Source organism: Macrotis lagotis, chromosome 1 (assembly GCF_037893015.1).
Source record: "Macrotis lagotis isolate mMagLag1 chromosome 1, bilby.v1.9.chrom.fasta, whole genome shotgun sequence".
NCBI classification, from domain to species: Eukaryota; Metazoa; Chordata; class Mammalia; order Peramelemorphia; family Peramelidae; genus Macrotis; species Macrotis lagotis.
This window is the reverse complement of record NC_133658.1, coordinates 491,682,313-491,702,753: the sequence shown is the minus strand read 5'-3', so window position 1 is coordinate 491,702,753 and position 20,441 is coordinate 491,682,313. Positions and strand designations below refer to the sequence as shown.

At 37.3% G+C, this 20,441-nt stretch overlaps 1 protein-coding gene across 1 annotated transcript in view; it reads right to left on the bottom strand.

Annotated features, from left to right (window-relative positions):
• Positions 1–15,784, bottom strand: part of LOC141504858 (uncharacterized) — a 36,423-nt gene extending 20,639 nt beyond the window's left edge. Inside the window, exons 1-3 of the mRNA XM_074210211.1 lie at positions 15,710–15,784; positions 14,649–14,904; positions 13,975–14,581 (exon numbers count right to left, since the gene is read on the bottom strand). Coding sequence (XP_074066312.1) covers positions 14,016–14,581; positions 14,649–14,904; positions 15,710–15,784 — 897 coding nt within the window. The 3' untranslated portion in view covers positions 13,975–14,015. The remainder of the gene's footprint in view (positions 1–13,974; positions 14,582–14,648; positions 14,905–15,709) is intronic.
• Between the last annotated feature and the right edge of the window lie 4,657 nt (positions 15,785–20,441).

The window sequence follows — 20,441 nt, the reverse complement described above, 5'->3', positions numbered from 1 at the left end:
TACAAAATGAGAATTAAAAAAATAAAGTGTTAAAAAAAGAAAAAAGAAAGAAAAAAACAAACAAATGATCAATTCAAAGAAACAGAAGAAAATATTTAAATAGGGGCAGCTGGGTGGGGCAGCTGGGTGGCACAGTGGATAGAGCAATGGCCCTGGAGTCAGGAGTACCTGAATTCAAATCTGGCCTCAGATACTTAATAATTACCCAGCTGTGTGGCCTTGGGCAAGCCACTTAACTCCATTTGCCTTGCAAAAACCTATATACATATATATATATATATATATATATATATATATATATATATATATTATGCGCATACATACATATATACGTATATATGTATATACAAATAGAAAAAATAAGTTCTTTTCAAGAAAATTAGAGCTATCAGGGAAAGTAATAAAATAGACTATAGTTCAAATCAAACCTCAGATACATGCTAGATGTGTGACCTTGGGCGAGATACTTCTTATTTTCTTAATCCATTGGAGAAGGTAAAAGCAGAAAACACCACGTATGTATGGCTCATGGGGTCTTGAATAGTCAGATACAATTGAATGATTGAACAACAATTTTATTAAGAATAAGAAAAACATGAAATTTCCAGTTTCAAAAAATTGAAAGGGTGAAAATAAAATTGAAGCAATTATTGAGAACTATTTTGCCCAACTATATATGCCAATAAAACAGGCCATCTAAAAATAAAATGGAATAATATTTACAAAAATATAAACTCAAATTAACAGAAAAGGAAATAGAAAACTTAAATAACATTTATCTTAGAAAAAGAAATTGAAGAAATCATAAGTGAGTTCCCCAAGAAATATAATACACAGCCAGATTGGTTTAGAGCAAATTCTATATATGGTTCTTTATTCTTGAAAAGGACTAAAATGACATTGCTATATTAGGGTCAAGTTACAGTGTCCACAACTGTGGCTGATCAGACTAATATGAACTTGAAATACTCTACCACAGATCAGCCACAAATAGTCCATATGAACATTTGGGGTGGATTCTCTAAATTTGTCCTCACATTTCTTCTAAGCGACTACAATTCTGCTTTACTCATAGAACACAGCAACCTTTTCTGATGAAGGCAAACCATGTGTGCCAGTGTTTCCCATGCCATGTACTCAATTCCAGAGTTCTTAAGAGAAACCTTAAATGTCCTTGTATCATTTTTTCTAACCTCCATGTGAGCAATTAATTGCTCTACGTAATTTCTCCATAAAATAGTCTTTTAAGCAAGGGTATGTTTGGCATTTGAGCAACATAACCAGTCCATCAGAGTTGAAATCTCTGCAGTAGAACTCAATGTCTGGTATCTTTTCTTGCCAGATGATCTTCAGAGTCTTCCTAAGACAATTCAAATGGAAGCAATTCAGTTTCCTGTCATAGCACTGGGAGACTGTCTAGATTTCACAGGCATATACAACAATGATTCAGAGTCTTCCTAAGACAATTCAAATGGAAGTAATTCAATTTCCTGGCATGGCACTAGTAGACTATCCAGGTTTCACAGGCATACAACAATGAAGTCAGACAATGGCTCTGTAGACTTTCAGTTTGGTAGTCAGTTTTATTTCTGTTCTCACCCACACTGTCCTTTGGAGCCTACCAGACACTGAACTAGGTTTGGCAATGCATGTGTCAACATTATTATCAATGTGTAGGTCTTGGAAAATATTCTGCCAAGGAACATGACCTTATCCACAGTATTCAAAACTTTTCTGTTGCTATAACCAATGGTTTCATGTATAGATGGTGGAGAGTCTGTGTTTTCTTGGTGTTTAACTGTATGGACAAAATTATCACAAGCAGCACAGAATCTATCAATACTTTTTGACATCTCGGCTTCAGAGAATGCATTGAGTAGACAATCAACTGTGAACAAAAAGTATGTTGCAATTCTCCCTCCACTTTGATCTTGGCTTGTAGTGAAATAAGTTAGTGCATCAGTGCAGTAGCTGACCCTGATGCCAGTGTTAATCCTCATTGAAGGCCTTTGAATATTACCTGAAAATATAGTGCTAAAAAGCAAGGGAGCAAGCACATATCCTTGTTTCACTGCACTGATGTCTGGCAAAGGACAAGGGCATCATCCATTATCCATAACCTAACAGTATCAAAAGCCTTAACCAGATCAACAAAGAAGCAAATTACGATTGGTCATTTCTTTAGTTTCATTCATGTATATCATATTGGTGATGAGAAGATTATTAGATGCACAAATCTTCAGTAGTAAGTGACCAATGCTGTTTCCAACATCATTTCTCCTTTGGATTCTCTGCAGTGTCTAATAGTCTGAGCTTACTTTAGCATTAAAGTCATCCAGAATTATAAGCTTGTCCTCTTTGGTCACATTGATAAGAGTTCTCCAGATCTTCAATAAATTTGAAAAAAAAAAAAGCAATTTCTACAAAACATTTAAAGAACAATTTATTCAAATAAACTTTGAAAAAGAGTTAAAAGGAGTGATAACAAATTTCTTCTTTGACACAAATTTGATTTTGATAACTAAATCAGAGAGCAAAAACACAGAAAGAAAATTATAAGCCAAACTCCCTAATGAATATTGATATAAAAAAACCAAGAAAATTAAAGTAATATGTCACATGGGACAGCTAGGTGGCACAGTGGATGGAGCACTGGCCCTGGAGTCAGGAGTACCTGAGTTCAAATCCCACCTCAGACACTTAATAATTACCTAGCTGTGTCACATTGGGCAAGTCACTTAACCCCAGTTGTCTTGCAAAAAATAAAAAATAAAAAAGTAATATATCCCAAAGATCAAAAATTATGATCTTAAACAAAGGCCTGGTTCAATGTTAGGAAAACTATAAGCATAACATCATATTAAGGACAAAATTATATTTATACAGAGAAAAAAATCCAATACCCATCCCTATGAAAAACACTTTAAATGGAATGTTTCTTGTCTTTGGGGGGGGCAGGGCAAAGGGGTTAAATGACTTGCCCGAGGTCACACAACTAGTAAGTTTATTAAAGTGTCAGAAGTTAGATTTGAACTCAGGTCTTCCTAAGGTTGGTGCTCCATCCATTGTACTAGCTAACTGCCTCTTAAAATGGAACTTTTTTAAAAAAAGAACTGATGAGTACCATTTAACAAAAACCAAGAGCAAGTATTATTTGAAATAGATATAAACTGCAAGTCTTTCCAATAAGAATAGGAGTGAAGATGACTAATATAATCATTATTATTCAATCTTGTACTAGAAATTCTAGTGATAGCTAGAAAAGAAAAAGAAATTGAATAAATGCAGGAAAAAACTATCAGTTTTTGTAAATAATATGATGATTTACTTAAAGAACCCTAGAGAGTCAACTAAAAAGCTAAAATAATTAAGAACTTTAGCAAAGATATGTAATACAAAAAACAGCCCTTACAAATAATCACCATTTCTATATATTATAGATGAAATCCAGAAGGAAAAGAAACAGAAATTTAATTTAAAAGTAGTACAAAAAATAAGAAATAGAGTCTAGAGTCTATCTGCTAAGATACAGACAGAACTATATGAACAAATCACAAAAAGCTCTTCACATCAGTAAAGAACTAAATAGGTGGAGAAATATCAATTGTCCCTGGGTGGACTGAGCCAAGATGATAAAAATGATAATACTATCTGAATTTATTTTCTTATTCAGGACCATACCCATCAACCTACCAAGGAAGATCATAGGGAAACTAGAAAAAAAAATTATCAAAAAATCAAGTCTATCAAGAAAATCAGCAACAATAACAAAAAAGTAGAAAAATGGGTCCTAGTAATATCACATCTCATACCATTACAAAGTAATAATCATAAAAAATAATTTGATGCTGTATAAGAAACAATGATTGATTAATAAGATTGAAAAAATATACAAAATACAGAAGTAATCAAAGACAGTAAACTTGATGTTCAGTTGTTTCATTTGGGTTCAAACTCTCTGTGACCCCTCCCTTTGGAGTTTTCTTGGCGAAGGGACCATAAAAACATAGTTTAAATAAAAACAAACTGGTAACTAAACAATCTAATTTTAAAGAATGATTGGGTTAATGAAGAAATCATAATAACAATCATTTAATTTCAAACAATCTTTAATTTCATTAGAGAAAATTAAATGAGACAACAAATCAAAACCTATGGGATTCAGTAAATGTAGCAGAGAAAAACTTTTATATCTAAATCAATAAAATGGAGAAAAAGCTGACCAGTGAGTTGAATATACAAGTATAAAAACTAGAAGCAGCAGTTAGGTGGTTAAGTGGTTAAAGCACTGGTCTTGAAAGCAGAAGAATCTGAGTTCAAAAACCGAAATCAGATACTTGACACCAACTAGCTGTGTGACCTTGGGCAAGTCACTTAACCCTGACTGCCTTGCATCCAGGGCCATCTCCAGTTGTCCTAATTCATATCTGGTCACTGGACCCAGATGGCTCTGAGGAAAAAGTGAGGCTGATGGCTTAGCACAGCATCTCCTCACTCAAAATACAATACATGATAGATGAAGTTCATCTCAGCAGTTCAGTGATCAAGGATATATCCTGAAAGACCTGTTATGGAAAATGTCATCCACATCCAGAGAATAACTATGGAGTCTGGATGCAGAGCAAAACATATTATGTTCACTTTTAAAAACTTCTTTTATGTTATGCCCCCCCCTTCATTTTAATTCTTCTTTTACAACATGACTAACACAGACATATGTTAAACACAATTGTACACGTACAACTATATTAGATTGTTCATTGCCATGGGGAGAAAGAAGGGAAGATGGAGGAAAAATGTGGAACTCAAAAATTTGCAAAAGGATGGATGTTGAAAACATATTTGCATGTAATTTGAAAAAATAAAAAAATTACAAATTTTTTTTAAAAAGAACAATTTTGAACAATCAAATTATTCTATTTTAAATACTCCAATAAACTGCTAAGGTCCTATGAAGGAAGATGGTGTTTGCATCCAGAGGAAGAAATTGAAAGTGACATATATAGCTACACATATACATATATGTATATATGTACATAAATTTACATATATATGCATAAAATATATGCATATATATGTATTTGTGACTAATGGTTTTTAAAAAAACAACTTAAAGCCAAAAACAAAATCCTAAAAAGTAATCCAACAGCTTTTGTACAAGAACAATTAATAATGTTAGAATGAGAAAAAAAGTTAATAGGGGAAAAAATTCATTCCATCAAATATCTCTGATAAAGGACTGACATCCAAGGTATATAGTAAATTAATAAATATTTATAAAAATATTTTAGAATAGGGATGTGAACATGCAGTTTTCAAAACAAATTAAGCTGACATGAAAAAATTTTCCATATGTAAAGTGAACAGAACTGAACAATTTATGACAACACAGTATAGACAGAAAAGCTTTGAAAGACTTTAAGAATTATGATAACAGTTCAATGATAAACCTTGATAAGTCCAGAAAGTCAGACCAAAGATAAAATAAACCACTTACTCCTAAAATGCAAAGAGAAATACATTTTTGACAGGAATTTATTTTGCTAGCCTATGAATGTTTGAGGATTTTATGTTTCAAGTTTAATTTTTATTTTGTGGGGGGGGCAGATTATAAAATGAATATATAATGAATTAATGTTTCATTTTGTTTTTTTTAAAAGATTTTATGAAGTATTTAAGAGGTACTACAAATCGGAGACAGGAAAATGATGAAAAGAAGGAAAGGAATGGTCTGGAAATGATTCACAAGTGAACTTGAATTCAAATCTAGGCAAAATCCTGGACTGCTTAAATAAGAGATAGTAACAGAAAAGAATTTGATTATCAAAGAGAATCAATATATATCTTTGTTAAGAAAAAAGTCATGCCAGTCTAATCTTATTTATTATTTGTTGTTTGTTGTTTTTCAGGGTTACTAGGTTGGTAGAATGGGAATACTGTCAATATAGTTTACTAAAATTTTAACAAACATTTAATAAAGTCTGTCATGATCCTTTTATGGAAAAGTTGGATAGATCTTAACTAGGTAACAGTACATATTAGTTGGATTCAGAAATTGATCAGATCCAAAAAGAGAAATTAATAGTGGTTTGTTTGATAGTATCTTAGGAGAAGGTTAATCATTTAACTTTTGCAATACTATTGTATTGAGCTCTTTTATCAGTCACTTAAGGAGAGGCAGCACTGGCTTAGATTATTAAACTCAAAGTCAGACGAGTTCAAATTTTTTCTCTTCACATATATAGGCTGATGTGTGACCCTAGGCAACCTACTTTTATATTATCAATGCTCATCAAAACTCTTTTAAAAAGACCAAAAATAGCAGAGACAGTACCCACCTGCAATTAGTAGAGAAATTTTGAACCAGTAGCATCCAATAAAATCACAGATTTGGCTCAAAATTAAAAAGAAATAAAGAAAAAGTGCTCCAAAAAATCATCAAAAAGAGAAATACAATTTAATTCTCAACAACATTTTACATTATTTTTCACAATAAATAAAAAAATAAATGACCTAAGAGGAGAAACTGATCATATATATCCTTTGATAACTATGAATAGGAAATGTACTCTTAAACAAGGGATAAAGAATATTAGAAAAGATAAAAATAGTTAATGGTTTATATGAAATTGACAAGCTCCTGCATAAATAAAATTAAACCATTTATAATAAAAAGGGAAGTAGTCAAATTGGGGACAAAATCTTTGTATCAAATCTCTCAGACAAGTCAGTCATCAACCAACTAGCACTTATTAAGGACCTAAAAGCATAGCTAAGAGCCCCCCTGAACTTGTCTTCTTAGGTTGCCAAATTTTTAGAAACACTGGATCCAGAATATGCAGGAGACCCTGAATGTCACCACCCCAGTTGACACAATTTCTATTTTTCACTCCAACCTGGACTCCCTGGGTGTCTTTGGGAGTCAAGACAGTCTACACCAGACTGAGAAACTGCACCTGGGACCCTTATAGATAAGCAAGCCTGTCTATCTTCTTAGAAACAGTTCTCAATGGAAAAGAATGTTGCTTTTGCCATCTTAATTATTCGATATCTCCTTCCCTTTGGAAGAGAATTAGTCCATTCACCACTCCCACTGCTCTTCCCCTCCCTTCCATGCCACTCTCCCTTAGGAGGAGTTTGATATTCCTCCTCCTCTCTCTGTGGCAATTTCATTAAAATATGCAAACTTCTGTTTGGATTGTGAACTCTTTGCACCTGGAGTTCCACAAGCATGTTCATTTCTCTTCTAATAAATCCAGTTAAAATCTGGTATTTTTATTTTTGATTTGGTTAACAGTACTAAAGATATAAAAGAAAACAAAACATCAGTGCCTGTTCTCAAGGAGCCAATAGCCTGATTGAGGAAAATGACATTTAAAAAAAACAATAAAAAACCCTACAGTTGATTCTCAACATACACAGTACTTATGTTTTATAAAGTTGCTGTGAACACTGATTTAGTGAATACTGAACAGGTGCCCCTAGGGGAATACAGTTATGTGTGTGGCCTCTGGTCACAACAGTTAACCCTGAGCAATCTCACATATACATCAATGAATTTCCTTCTTCCTTTTTTTTTTGATGATTGTTGATTCATTAACATTAAACATATTCCTGAATGAAATTTCTCTAACACATATTTTTCACCCTAAAGCTCATCACAATCTTCTTGCAATTAGAAATGCTAGACAGCATTTCAGAACTCTGTTTAGGAACAATTTTAAAAAGTGAAATCATCAACAAAATTTACAAAAATTAAAAAGATTAGCAATAAATAGACCATTAAAAAGACAATTGTTTATAGTAGGGGAGCTGAAACAAGAAGGCAAAGAGAATGTAACTTTGTTACCTCAGCTGGGAGCAACTATTTTGTTGCTCTGTGCACATCCCTGGCCACCCTGAACAATTTGTGGAGTCCTGACTTTGGGATTAGAAATAAATTTTAGTAAGTAGGCAATTTGCAAATATGGAATCCACAAATAATGAAGATCAATTATATATCCAAATAAGCTATATACAGGATAAACTGGAGATAATCAACAGAGGGAATCCACTAATATTAAGCAAAATGGTTTTAGCTGGAACTTGAAGGAAGGCAGAAGGTAGAGATGAGGATGGACAGTATTTAAAGCATGGGGAACATCCAGTGAAAACTCTGGAAGTCTTGAAGAGGTAGCAGATTAATGTCACTGGTTCAAAGAGTACATGGGACATAACAGAAAAGACTGTAAAGATAAGGAGGAGACAGGTTATGAAAGTCTTTAAAAGCCAAAAAAAAGGATTTTTTATTTGACTCTGGAAACAATAGAGTGCCACTGGAGTTTTAAAAAACGGGGGTAACATAGTCAAACTTGTACTTTAGGACCATCACTGAGAGTTGAATGGAGGGTAAATTAGTGTGGGTAAATCCCTGAAGCTGTGAGAACAACCAGTAGGCTATTAAAATAGTCTACGTGTGAAGTGACAAGGTCCTGTTATCAGGGTAGTGTCAATGTTCATCTAACATACATATATGCATACATGCATACATATATATGTGTGTGTGTGTGTGTGTGTGTGTGTGTGTATACACACACACACATATAACCAAAAGACATTCCCAAGCAGTCAGGAGTCAAAGGATAGGAACAGTTCTTAAAAGAAAAAAAAACAACCAAAAAACAAAAAGTTCTCAAAAAATTACAAACTATTAAGACTCAAAATAACTAATAAGAGAAATGAAAATCAAAATAACAATGAGATTTCACCTCATACCCATCCATGTGGTAAAGATGACAAAAGATGAAAATCATCAATACTGGAGGGATTTGGGGAAATTATTGATAGAACTGTGTACTAGAACAACCATTTTGGAAAGTTACATGGAACTGCACAAATCAAGCAACTGTTCAAATCCTCTGATTTGGAAATTCTACTACTTGGTATATGCATCCCCCATCTTCCAAAATCAATAAAATCATTTTCTGTGACAGCAAAGAACTGGAAACAAGGTTGATTCTCATTAACTAGGAAATGGCTAAAAAAATTTATAATGAATGCACTGGAATATTACTATTCTCTATGAATGTAATAAATACAGAAGCATGGAAAGAAATAAACTCATGAAGAATGAAGTTATCTATTTAGTTCATGTATGCATTTTTGCCCTTTTCATCTGTAATGTCCAACACTCAACTCCCTGTCCTCTTCTCTCTATTTTTTAATAATGTTCTTAGGAACACTTGGGGTTGGAGAGTAAAGGGATATGATTGGAATATTAGTAATAATAATTCACATTTAAATAGGGAATCACAATGCATTTCTCAAAGCAACTCTATGAAACAGAAAAACCTAAAAGTATCCTAGGTTTTGAGAAAACTGGGGTTCAAAAACTTAGGGCTGACTATATTACCTTGCTCATTGACCTACTAAGTCTACCAAGTTTTGATGTCAAGATTTGAAATGTTAACAGTAGATAAATTTTACCTGAAAAAAAAAAGAGGAATGATGAGGCCATTAAAAGATTTCTGATTACTGGAATGACAAGATTAAAATATTTTAAAACAACATCACTGTGGTAAGAATAGGTTGAAGAGGCAAAAGAATTCAAATATCAATCCCTTGGTCAAACTTCTTTAATGAAGAAGAGAGAAGAGGAAAAAGAAAAGGAGGTAATAGGGAGCCATTGAAGTTTACTGAGTAGGTAAAGTAACATGGAAGGAGCAGTATTTTAGGGAGATTACTTTAATGGCAGAGTGGTAGTTAACCTGAAATGCAGAGGCAATGAGGGCCTATATCAGGGTGGGAGCAGGGTCAGAGAAAAGAAGGAGCCATATTAGAGAGATGTTACAAAGGTACAGTTTAATGAACTTGATAACTGATTGGATAGGAAGGGAGGAGTGGTGAAAAGATGAGTTTAGTTTTGAACATGTTGAATTTTAAGATATCTACGGGACATACAGTTTGAGATGTTCAAAAGGCAGATGAAGATCTGGGAATGGAAGTCAGGAAAGAATAGATCTGAGAAACATTTACATAGAAATGATAACTGACCTCATGGGGGCTAATGAACACTAAGAGAAGTAGTATAGAGATAGAAGAGAAACCAGCCCAGGCCAGAGGTTTAGGAGACACCCATGGTTAGTCTAGTGTGACAGTCAAAAATCAGCAGCAGCAGGGACTGAGAAGGAGCAGTAGGAGAATGAGGAGAAAGTAGTGTCAGGAGAGCTCTGCTCCACAACCTAGCTCTTTCTAACAAATCAAAGGCTACAGGGAGTTAAGAAAGGATTAAGTCTATGAAAAAGCCATGAGTTATAGAAATAAAAGATCAATAGTAGATTTGAGAGAATAGTTTCAGTTGAATGATGAAGTAAGAAACCAGTCTATAGAGAGTTAAAAAGTCACTCAGAGGGAAAGAAGTAGAATAATCTCTATTGTCATTAAGTTTATACTTTTCAAGCTGCAAGATGGCACATAGAGGAAAAATGCTACCTGGTATCAAAGAACACCTGAGTTCAAATACAACTCAGACATATTTGCAGTGTGGCCCTGGGTATGTCACTTAATCTCTTTCTGCCTCAGTTTTCTCATCTATAAAATGGGAATGGTGGGAAGTTCAAATGAAATATTTTGCATATAGCACTTTGCAAACCTTAAAAAGCTATATAAATGCCACTTATTCCTATTATATTCTAACTGAAGAGACAACATGCACATAAATAATATGCAAAATAAGTAGCAAACAAATACATAGTAGTTAGGAAGGGAAAATACTAGTAATGGGAAGAATCTAGAAAAACTTAATATAGAGTGCTTGAGTTATGTCTTAAAGGAAGACAGGGATTCTTTCAGGGGAAGCAAAAAAAAAGGGTACATTCCAGGCTTAGAATGTAACAAATATAAAGACAAAATATGTAACAACACATCTAAGGGATAAAGATGACAATAATAACTGCCTCAAAGGATTATCATAAAATTCCAATGAAATGTAAATAAAGCAATTTTAAAGTGCTAATAGCACATAAATACCAATAGCAATAGGAGTGGGAGAAATCATCACCACCACCAAGAGATTTCCCCCACCCCCATGGACTGAACCATAGAATGCTAGAAGTGGAGTATGGCAAATTAAGGTTGAAAAGATGGGTTGTAACCAGTTTGGAAGGCACTTTAAAAGCAAATCAGGGGCCAATGGGGGTAAGAGAATTTTTTGAGTAGGGGAGTAAAACAGTTCAGATTTGTACTTTAAAAAAATTAATTGGGCAATTGCATAGAATTACTCATTGGAAAGGAGAGACTTGAAACAGGGAGACCAATGGGAAGTCATTGGTGAAATCCAGATGAGAAGTGATGGGAGCCCTCAGTTAGGATGGGAGCTGTGTGACAAGAAAAAAGATGGAACTGAAATTCAAATCTAATGATTTCTAGTCCAAAGTCATTTAGAACATAACACATTGCTTCTACTAAACCATATAAGAAGTACCCACTTGTATAGTATACTGATAAAAGTGTTGAACTAGAGGTTAGGAAGACCTGGGATTAGTCCCACCTCAGATATTTTCCAATTGTGTGATCCTGTGTATAATTCTCTTAGCTTTTCTAAACCTCAGTTTCCCAATTATTAAAATAAAGATGACAGTAACAAATGCTTCATAGGATTATCAATAAAATTCAAATGAAATGTAAATAAAGCAATTTCAAAGTGCTAATAGCAACTAAATATTAGTAGCAATAGGGGCAGCAGTAATCATCACCAACACCAAGAGATTCTCCCCACTATAAATACATTGATATACTCAACTAAGCTATCTGATCTTATCCAAACCAAGGGTAGGTACCTGGGTTAAATGTTAATTGGACCTTTTCTTTTTATCCTTTGGTCTCTGATATTTCTTTGTACTTTCCTCCTGTTCTTGGTGATTTCTTTCCCTTATTACCAACCTTCCTTTTTTCTGCCAAAATGCTTAACAATTACTGTTAGCCTAGTAACACTGTGTTAAAGTAGTTGCTAACTAAAGTTTAATGTGTAGAGTTTGAAGTTTCCATCTTTCTTCCAATAAATGAATATAGGAGGAAATATAGTGTGAATTACCAGGTATAGTGGAAAAAATTCAATTTAACAATTCCCTCTCCTTTTCAAAAAGGGTTCATTAAAATGAAGCTGAATTAAATCATCTCTAAGATCTCTTCAAACTTTAGACTTATTTTTAAATGAAGGAGTCAGGAATCATAATTTTTGACATTTGTGTGTGGGGTTTTAAGGTTTACAAAGTGTTTTAAATAAATCTTATTTGGTTCTCACTACAATTAATCTCATTTTACAAGATGAGAAAATTGAAAAAAAAATGGTCAAATGACTTGGCAGCCATGTAAATAAGCAACTAATAAATAGTTAAATCCAAATCTCTCTGGATTCCTAAATCTAGATGCCTTTTCTACTAAACTCCTTCTGTGCCCTTCATATGAAATTTAAAGAGTAAGAAGGTAAATTAAATCTGTAATTATTTCATTGTATCTTATAAAGTATCTACAATTATCTCAGGAAAGTTAAATTTTTTTATTAATTATATTAACCAGTATTTAATATATTCTTGAACTAATATTTTAATATATTAACTAATATGTAATTTAACTATAAATCAAAGCTAGGAAAAAGAACTGGAGCTTGATTGAGCCAGACATTGAAGGTATAAAGTTGTGGGTAATGAAGAAAACAAACATGATAGGGGTAGAATGTCACTACTCCAAAATAGTAGGGTACTGATCCGAAGAAATAAAACACAAAGTACTCTTTTACAAATTTTTCACAATAAACTTCAATTCTCCCATTAACATCAGACTAATCAAAAACTGCCTATCTGACTCCAACACGAGCTAAAAAGAAATTCAAAGCTTTAGTTTACTGTTCTCTCATGTAACTTCAAAGACAAGATTCTGAAGGCAGAATCTCACAACCTGAACCTCTCCCCAGCCCCCAACCACTGTTATAAATTTAAGGTTTTGAAGAACTTAATGGCAAGTTAGTGAAGCAACTTTATTAAAATTAAAGCAACTTTATTCTGTTGCCTTTGGGTTCTGCACACTGTATTGGGGAGATTAATATTGGCACCTACTTTCCAGGGTTGTAGCCAGGATCAAATGGAATAATATATGTGAACCTCTTGGTACACAGAAGGCACTTGTTCTCTTCCTCTTTCCCCATTTAAAAAAAAATCTTTAGTTACCAACATTTTTAACTCTAGAAGGATCTGACCCGTTTAGAGTTTGAAGGGCTAAACTGTCAAAAATGGAACAAGGTCAAACTTGAGACAAAAGGTTTCTATATAGCATGACTTTGGTCAAAGAAGTTCTTTCATTCTTCAGGTCAGCTTCTAGCCTAAAGCAAAACAAAAAAATTTCCTTCACACAAAGAATCCACCTGACAAGCGACCTAATCATTTCTGATCTTTTAAATCCAAATCAAAAGTATCAAGAATAAGAATTAATATTTTTCTTTTTAAAAATTTAATTAAAAAATTTAATTAGCATGCTATGCTTCAAAAAGGAACTAAGGGGGGGGGCGCAACGATAAAAACAAGCCTATTGCAGGGGTGTAGGGGCCGAAATTGCTCAAGTACACCCTCCCCCAAAAAATCTCCTTCACAGAGGTAGCTCCCCCTCCCCCCCCCCAAAAAAATCTTAAATCAGACGGACTAAAGGGGGAAGAGCAGCCAGGGAAGTTCTGAGGGCAAAAGGGATTTTAAAAGAAGAGGAAGCAAGCCGCCGGCGCCTCGGCCCCATTTCCCTTCAGCTCGGGCCCGCGGAGGCTCCAAGTTCACGCCCGGGGCGCTCGCGGGGGGCGCCCGGGAGGGCGCGGCTCCACGCCGCCAGGGAGGGGCCGGCCTGGCGCTGCGGCCCTCGGCCCCCGCCCCGCACTCCCTAAAGGTCGGGTGCGGCAGGGGGAGAGGGCAAGGGGCAGGGGCAGGGGCTGGCAGCGGCGGGGCGGGCGGCAGTTACCTTCTGGGAGGCGCTCTGCTGCAGCACATTCTGCTCCACGGTCATGGCCCCCGCGGCGGCGGCGGCGGCGGCTCCGGCCCGGCCCGGCTCGGCTCCGGCGCCTCCGCCTCGGGCCGCCCGGCTCCCGCCGCGGGCTTCTCTCGCTTCTCCTCGCCGAGGACAGGCGGGCCCGGCCCCGGGGAGGACCGCGGCCGGGGCCGAGGCGGCTGCGGGAGGGCGGGCCCGGGCTCAGCGCAGCACGCCCCGCGCGCCCCGGCCGGCCGGGGCCATGGGACGCCCGCGGGGAGGCGGAGGGCAAGGCGCGGCGCGAGCAGGCCCGCAGGAGCCCGGGCGGCGGCGGCGGGAGCCCGGGCGGCGGCGGCGGCGGGCGCGGCGAGCGGAAGCCCGTCACTCACTGGGCTGCGCCGCTCCGGGAGACGGAGAGGGCGGGAGCGAGCCGCGGGGCGGACGGACGGAGAGGAGGGAGTGGCCGGGGCCGGAATGGCGCTGTCCTCCTCCTGCCCTCCCCTCCCCTCCCCCACGCCGTCCCCGCCTCCGCTCCGGCCGCGGCCGGGCCCCCTCCTCTGGCTGTGCCCCGGCCCTCCTCCGCCGCCCCCCGCCCGGGCCGCTGCCCTCGCCCGCCGCCGCCGCGGGGCTCACATTGTGACCGCGGGCCGCCGCGGCCCCGGACACACCCTGCGCCCCGGGCCCCGCCGCTCCGGGGGCAGGCGCCCCTCCCCGGACTTCTAAACTTCCAGAGCCTGGGCCTGGCGCCCCTCTCTCGGGGGGGTCACCTGAAGGGGGGCCAGTGGAGCCCAGGGGGCTCGCCCAGCGGGAAGCCGGCCTTGCCCGCCCGCCTGCGCCCGGCCTGCCCGGCGGCTCTGACAGCTCGACCCGCCAGCCGCGTTCCGAAGGGGAGACTTTCCCTCCTGCATGGGGGGCGGGAGAGCTCTTGTGGGGGGGGGGGGTAAGAAAGACAAAATAGTGACACAACAAACTCATAACTTAAGCTTTACCTTAAAATGCTGCCAAATTAGGGTAACGATTTAAAAATAGTTACTGCTATACGTATGACTTCATCCTTGGCTACACATACATAGAAGGGGGAGGGGTCTCCAGTCTGAAGAAATTTCTGGCAACAAAAACTGCTTCAGCTTCACAGTTGACACAGTGGAGCGGTCAGGAGGACCTAGTTCAAATCCGACCTAGCTGTGTGGCCTTGGGCAAGACACTTAACCCCACTGCCTTGCAAAAACCTAAAAAAAAAACCTCACAGTTGGGTGGGAGAAACAGAGAGGAACTGACATTAGCATTATGCATATGGAAATGTGATTTGTTATAATTTTGAATCTGAGCTACAAATTAATTGGCACAGTTTTTGCTTTACTAATGACCGAGTCAACAGACATTTATTACGTCTTAATACTTTATTAAAAAGAGTACAGTTTTTAATTTGAAAACTTGAGTGTTAACTAAAGTTTTATCATAAATCATATTGGAGATGGTTTTTTGAGACTTAACTAATAATGACATTTTTTTAAATGATAAAGAATGAAAAGGAAATATTTTAATGTTATCTCAATCTGGTATCTAGACAGAAAAGGTTATTATAATAAAAACTATTAAGTTCAAAACTCATACTTAGCAACTTTTATGATACTCTCTTTGAGCCTACATTTTCATCTGTAAATAGAAATGCACTTGACTGACAAAATAGTTTACAGATCAAGAAGCTGCAAGCATGAAAGAAACTGACGCCTAGAGAAACTGATTTGTCCAAGGTCCCAAGGGAGACATCCAGGTCCCCTGACACAATCCAGTATTCAATCATGGATGTACATATTTTCCTACATGACAAGTCAACAGCATTCTGTTATCTAAAACATTTAAACTTTAGGGAAAACAAAATGGCCCCAAAGAGAAAATTGATTCAACCAATGTCTTTTTTACTAAAATTAGTGATAAGAATTCAATAATAAGTTCCTACATTTTCATCTAAATCTTAAGGTTTCTCTTGAGCATTATTTCTTGACATTAAGCATCATATTTTTATCTCAATTTGAAAGGAAAATGTTCATTAAATAAAGCTTTTTCTAGGGTGACCCATGGCCACATTCCCCCCCCCCAATCATAGCAAATTTCTTATTATTCACATCTCTTATACTTTTAATGCATTAAAAAAACAATATCAATAGAAATATATTTCAAATACATTACTACATCACCGTTTTAAGAGCTCATAATTTTCATAGTGACCACAAAATGTACAATATTCTTTTTAAATGATTCATAAATAAAAGAGACCACTTAACTGCTTATGTTTTTATTTAATTGCTTCAAATACTTTGACCAAGCTGAATTATTGGATCAAACTAGGTTGCCACAGCCAAAATATCTAGTGGTGACACAATCTGTCAACCTAGGAATGTATTTGAAGACTTTCCGACGAGGTAGATCATGCCAAAGTTTAAACTCTTTAGACCTGTAGAATCCAGGTTAACTTCCATACCATGATGAGTGCTAAGCTTGAACAAAATTTTTTGAAATGATAGATAAGACATAAAAGTCAATGTTTATTTTAATTATTTACCAAGATTAACAGTAAAAGAAAAAAAACCTTAGGTCTTTGAGAAGGAATGTCCCTCAGCTGTCACTCAAAAAACTTATTAGATTGTTGATGAGAAAGAACTCACTGTTTGAAACACTATCCCTTTCCTCTCTGAAATGTAGTTTAGTTAATTTATACTTTAGGTTGATAATGTTTCAACCAACAGGGTAACAGTATGTATTAATTCAAAGGAAAGAATGTTTTCTATTGTCATAATGCTACTATTCAGGTAGTTGAGTGTTCTAGAATATATTCCCTGAGAGCATGAAATAGTTTTTAAATGTATACACACCCAACTGAGATGGAGAAAGGGTAAGAAAATAACAAAATTCAAAGAGAAAAAATAATGATAGCTGACATTTATATAGCAATTGAAAGTTTGTCTCATCTGCCTCAAGGTCTGTAATGATAATAGAAAAGTAGACTAATTAGTGAATTTGTCGATTGCAGAAAGCTTCAAACTATAATATATACAAGTTGTTTGAATAAAGTTTTCAATGGTACTGTTGCACTTTACTTTTTACTGACATTTTCAGTTTGAATGTCTGTATGAAAGATCTCTGTAAAGTGGAAATTTAATTCAACCTATTATACAGGGATCCCTAAAGACATACAGCAATCTTATAATAGGCTATTGATTTGTAGAGCATTCTTTGAAAATAAGTTATACACTGAGAAATATATTGACCCGACCAATTACTGCTCTCCCCATACACATTTTCCAATTTAGAATTTGCTCTCTCCTAATCAGATTTTCTTGAGAGATCCCAGATTCTATCTTCCCTGACTTTAGCTCTGGATAGTACTTATGGTAGACCTCAACAGTAAATATGGATAGAAATGAAAATGTTTCAACCCCCACCAGTCTATATTGGCAAATAGTCACACAAATCAGAAAACGATTAAAAGTAATGGTGCTGGCGGAGCCAAGATGGTGACAAGAGAGGATTGTGTCTTAGGCGCTCTCTCATAAATCTTCCAAACTAAAGACTCTAAATTTTCAAGAGACAGAAACCACAGAGGGATCCAGGGAGGCAGTTCTCCTACTCAAGGTAACCTGGAAAAGAGTAGGAAAGCTCTACTTCTCGGGGTTGGAGGGGCGACCTGCCAGAGGGTTGGCCTGCCAGAGTGAAAGAACTTCAGCCTCCCAGAGGCAGTCCCAAGGTGCTGAGAGCCACGACTCACAGCAGTGGGGGAGTTTCCTGACCTATGCCCCAGGGAGCACCAAGCACAGATTGGGGGAACAGCAGGGGACCTCTGCCAGAGTGAGCATTTGAAGTCCAGCCTTCAGGGCACACAGCAAGCAGCATGGCCACTGCAGCCCAGATCCAGGAAACAGAAGCAGGCAGAGCCAGTAAGCTGTAGCCCCCAGGGCATGAGCCCATTGAACCTAGGGAGGGGAGTGAAGAGAGACTGCTGAGCTCTACCCCTGTAACAGAACTCTGGGGTTCTGACCACATTCAGATCCTGATCCCAGCCTAGCCCCTGCAAATAGAACAGCAGGACCCCCCCCACCTCAGCCCTGTGGCAGAGGGGGGCGCATATGGTCATTCACAGACTAGGAGGGAGGACAGAGCCTCACACACTGAGATCCTTGTGGGAGTGTCCCAAAAGCTCAGGAAGCACCCCAAAACCAGGCTCAGGCTGGGGAAATGAGCAAGCAGAGAAACAAGAGGAACACCACTGAGAAATATTTTGCCTGTGAGCCCAAAAAGGATCAAAATAATCAGTCTGAAGATGAAGAAGCACAAGCTCCTGCATCTAAAGACTCCAAGAAAAAACAGAAATTGGGCTCAGGCTACGACAAAGCTCAAAAAAGACTTTGAAAATCAAATGAGGAAGTTAGAAGGAAAAACTGGGAAAAGCAATGAGAGAGATGCAGGAAAAACATGAAAATGAAGTCAGCAGCTTAGTCAAGGAAATCCAAAAGAATGTTGAAGAAAATAGCATGCTAAAAACCAGCTTAGGTCAAATGGATAAAACAGTTCAAAAAGTTATTGAGGAGAATGCTTTAAAAAGCAGAATGGGCTAGATGGAAAAAGAGATAAGAAAGCTCTCTGAGGAAAACAAATCCTTCAGACAAAGAATAGAACTCAGGGAGATTGCTGATTTTATGAGAAACCAGGACACAATACTTCAAAAGAATGAAAAATTAGAAGAAAATGTGAAACATCTCCTTGAAAAAACAACTGATATGGAAAACAGATTTAGGAAAAATAATTTAAAAATTATTGGGATACCCGAAAGTCATGATCAGGAAAAGAGCCTTGACATCATTTTCAAAGAATTACTACAGGAAAATTGCCCTGATATTCTAGAAGCAGAGGGCAAAATAGAAATGGAGAGAATCCACCGATCCCCCAGAGAAAGAGATCCCAAAAAACCAACCTCCAGGAATATTATAGCCAAGTTCCAGAACTCCCAAGTCAAACAGAAAATATTACAAGCAGCCAGAAGGACATAATTCAAATACCATGGAGCTGCAATTAGGATCTCACAGGACTTAACAGCAACTACATTAAAAGCTCGTAGGGCTTGGAATATAATATATCAGAAGGCAAAAGAGCTTAGAATGCAACCAAGAATCAACTACCCAGCAAAACTGAATGTCCTCTTCCAGGGAAAAAGATGGACTTTCGGTGAACCAGGGGAATTTCAAATGTTCCTGTTGAAATGGCCAGAGCTGAATAGAAGGTTTGATCTTCAAATACAGGACTCAGGTGAAGCATAGAGATTGGAGGAGAAGGGGAAAATATGAGAGACTCAATGATGATGAACTGCATATATTCCTGTATAGAAAAATAACACTGATAATACTCATATGAACCTTCTCAATTAACAGAGCAGATAGAAGGAGCTTTTATAGATGAAACACAAGAGAAACAAAACAAAAAAACAATCAACAATAAACATTTTACACTCTCCTAAAAAAATTTTTTTTAAAAGGTAATGGTGCCAAACTCAACTAGCAATGGAAACCTAAAACATACATAAGGATTCCTGTGTCTACATATTGACTTAATAAAAACACATTGTATTTTTAATTATTTTGTTAGCTATTTCCAGTTTCACTTTAATGAAATTAAAATGGTTCACACTGTACTTAGTGCTGCAGACAGCATATTTGACACTCCTGGAACAGGATTTTATAGTGGTTAATCCCTTACATTCTCATCTCCAGAGAGCATAGTGGTTTTAGCCTGTGTTAGTTTCAGATACTCCATTCCAGGCAACCCAGAAGCTCTCCTGTAAGAGTTTATCCAGAATGAAATTTGAAATCTGACCACCTGAATCTGTTTAATTCATATACTTATTTCCAGGGTTGCTTTGGTACAAATTTTACCCATTAGTTCTAGCTACTCTGGGGATTACTTAGCCCAGAAAAGTTCAGAGCAAAAGTACAAGGACATTTTGCCCACCCAATACTCAATCAAATATGCTTCTGAGCTTTATGGATCCACTTGGACACCCAGTTTATTCAGATTTGGTAGTTCTAACCTCTGGAACTTGTTTTAACTTTGCTTTTTTTTCTCAGGAAATTATATTTAGGGAGAGGGATCAAGAGACTTATCATACCACATGAGATTCTATCAGCTCTTTGGAAACTAGGATATGGGAGAAAGGATTTTATTTCAGTTGTTTTTACACAAACCTTGAGACCAACAACTGTGACTGTTTTATCATAGAGCAGTAGCAGTCCTTTGATAAGAACATCACAGATTTCTTTCTTGGCTCAACCTCACCTCTTATGGATACAATGCAAATGTGATCTCATTGATAAGAGTTCTCCCTCCAAATGTACAGACTGCCATCAGTCCAGATCTCAGACTGCATTTCCCTTGCCCATGTCTTACCATAAAAGCATAATGTACATAATACC